The sequence below is a fragment of the Musa acuminata genome, chromosome BXJ2-4, assembly GCF_036884655.1.
Source record: "Musa acuminata AAA Group cultivar baxijiao chromosome BXJ2-4, Cavendish_Baxijiao_AAA, whole genome shotgun sequence".
Lineage (NCBI taxonomy): Eukaryota > Viridiplantae > Streptophyta > Magnoliopsida > Zingiberales > Musaceae > Musa > Musa acuminata.
In genome coordinates this window covers 27,308,238-27,310,680 of record NC_088341.1, presented here as the reverse complement: position 1 = coordinate 27,310,680, position 2,443 = coordinate 27,308,238, and the positions used below count along the sequence as shown (strand labels likewise).

General features: G+C 52.1%; 1 protein-coding gene across 1 annotated transcript; it reads right to left on the bottom strand.

Moving 5' to 3' along the window:
* Positions 1-263: 263 nt before the first annotated feature.
* On the bottom strand, positions 264-2,061 carry LOC103981919 (uncharacterized). The gene is made up of 3 exons (XM_065101764.1): positions 1,411-2,061; positions 881-1,142; positions 264-817 (listed from the first exon to the last, which is right to left on the bottom strand). Exons 1-3 carry the CDS (start codon positions 2,059-2,061, stop codon positions 264-266), a joined length of 1,467 nt encoding a protein of 488 aa, XP_064957836.1.
* Positions 2,062-2,443: the final 382 nt, after the last annotated feature.

Below are 2,443 nucleotides of genomic sequence, written 5' to 3'. Positions count from 1 at the left end.
ACGTGTAATTTTGATTATAATCAATTGCAATTGGAACTTCTTGATCCTTTCGATTATAGAAAAATCATCACTAATCATAATAATAGCTTTTGTGATGAGAGGAAAAAAGAGAGATCATGTCTTAGTGACTGCTCCATTGATCCAAGTGTTCTTAGTGACATTGATGCACATACAGACTTCAATGGCTGATCAAAGCAAGGGAGTTCTCATTTCCTCTGTTACGTCAAAAACATGTCGCCGTAACATGAGACAGTGCAGATGCACTATGGTCGTGAGGAGGGCCCGGCTTCGGCGGCGGCCAGGGAGGAGGAGGGTCCGACAACCATGGACGAGGAGGCGCCGGCATCGCTCTCGAGGATTTCGACGTCCCACAGAAACGGGTCCAAGGTGTTGGACGAGGACGGGAGTTGGACACCCGCCGCGTCGCTCCCCGGCAAGGGGTCGGCCCACAGGAAGTAGTCCTCGAAGTTGCACCTGACCATGAACCGGGAGCCCACGCGGATCAGCGCCCACTCCTTCCGAGCGTCGTGCAGGCTGCGGATCTGCCGGAGGACCGCAGAGGCATCCTGGCCGCCGGCCAGACGCTGCAAGAAGAAGTCGGACAGGGGAGCGGCAAGGTCGACGCCGAAGCAGTTCTGGAAGCGGAGTCGGAGCTGGTTTCTGTTGTCGGTGATTCTCTCGACGCTCCACCAGGCGCGCACCAAGGAACCGTCGTGCTGCTGCCTCAGCCCAAGCATGTCGTCGTCCACCGTAAGGTACTTGTCGTGGATGGTCCGCAGGCGGACTACTCGCGCCCCAGCGAGCGACTCATATGCCCCTGTTTACCGGAAGCCAGTAAAGATCAGAGAGCTTAGGATCTTTGTGAAGCATGTTGACTCACCTCTGGAGTTTGCATTGAACACAACCAGATGATGAGTGCACTCCAACATGGAAGGCACCTCCTCGTGGAGAGGAACAAACACATTCTGGTCTTGCCAACTCCGAGCGCAGACGTATACGTCGTCGAGCCCTGTTCTCTCCCGCAATTTGCTCGTCAATTCAGACGTGCTGGTTCCTAACAATCTCGAGGTAAGAACTTCCTGCGGATCATCTGCCTTTCCAGCGTCGTCGGCGATGACATAGATGAAAGCCCGGTCCTCCGCCTGGTGAATTGAGCAGAAAGAGAAGATCACTGAGGGTCGCAAGAAGACATCGGATTCATCTCCTAAATCATTCGTTCGGAACAAGAAAAATGGAAGCTCTCAAATCAAGGTGACGATTAATTTCAAGAACATCCGGGATACCTATCTAATAGAAAAGATTAAAGATCGATTAACAACTCCGAAAAGAATACGATCCAAGAAGTATCAAGATCACAAAGAACCGAAAGAAGATTAACAACATGACCCATTTGATCGTTGACAGACGTACCCTGAATCCAGACGGGGGTGATACGGTAGAGGAGGAGGGACCGGCTGCCATGGCGGAGGTGAATGCTTCACCTGCCATGGAAACTGCTGCAGGTACAATCTCCGATGAGGAAGGGATGGCTGCCATGGAGGAGGAAGCACCGGATGGTTCTGCTGCTTGGGACAGGGGTCGGCGAGGAGGGGGCTCGTCCAACCGGATGATATGTACCTCCCACAGATAGGAGAGTCCCATGTGTTCACCTGATGGCCTGTCGACCATCACCGAATTGGGGAATATCAGGTGGCCAACTCTCCCTCGGAGGTAGTCCCCGAATGAGCATCTGAGCTGGACGAAGAGGCCCTCTCGGACGGGATGCCACTCCGCCAAGATTCTACGGCCGTCACGGTGCTCCTGGAACACGTTCTGATCTTTGAAAATGCTGTGGAAGCAGCGGCGCTTCGAAGCGTCGGGGGCGAGGTAGCAGTTCACGTAGCTCCTCAACCGGACACGGGGATAGTTTCGGTCTCTGTTGACGATTTCGACGTTCCACAAGGCGTTGTCTGAGGCGTCCGGCTTGCTTAGGCTCACGTGCTTCTCGTCCTCGTTCGCCATGAGGTACATGCCATAGAAGCTCACCAGGCGGACCACGCTCGCTCCGGTAAAGAACTCCATGGACGATTCCTGCAAGCAAGAAACCCACCGGATCTCCGAGTCCAAAAATCGAAGAATTTGTTGTGTGACAATCAATACTGGGGATCAGAGCATCGTATTCCTACCTCTTCGTGCCAAAAGAACAGAGAGAAAGAGATGGGAGACTGGCTGAGGAAGACAACAGACGATACAGTGAAGGAAAGAAATGGCTCAAGGAAGACGAGAGAGGAGGAAGAGATAGGAACGAGAAAAGGTTCCTCAGAAGATGGATTCAGTCTTGGTTTCCCGCCATCTCTAACTAATTAGTTACTATCTACTTAATTCCTCCATCTATCTAAATTTGAAATTTAACAAGGACATATACGTAACATTATTGCGGCATAGGACATTAATCGACATCACA

Bases quoted from the DNA above. Each gene is read 5' to 3' on its own strand.
- LOC103981919 (XM_065101764.1), bottom strand. From the start codon at position 2,061: ATGGAGTTCTTTACCGGAGCGAGCGTGGTCCGCCTGGTGAGCTTCTAT. The intron at 1,143-1,410 runs GTACGTCTGTCA...TCAATTCACCAG, and splicing joins CACCCCCGTCTGGATTCAGG to GCGGAGGACCGGGCTTTCAT. The intron at 818-880 runs GTGAGTCAACAT...TCCGGTAAACAG, and splicing joins GTTCAATGCAAACTCCAGAG to GGGCATATGAGTCGCTCGCT.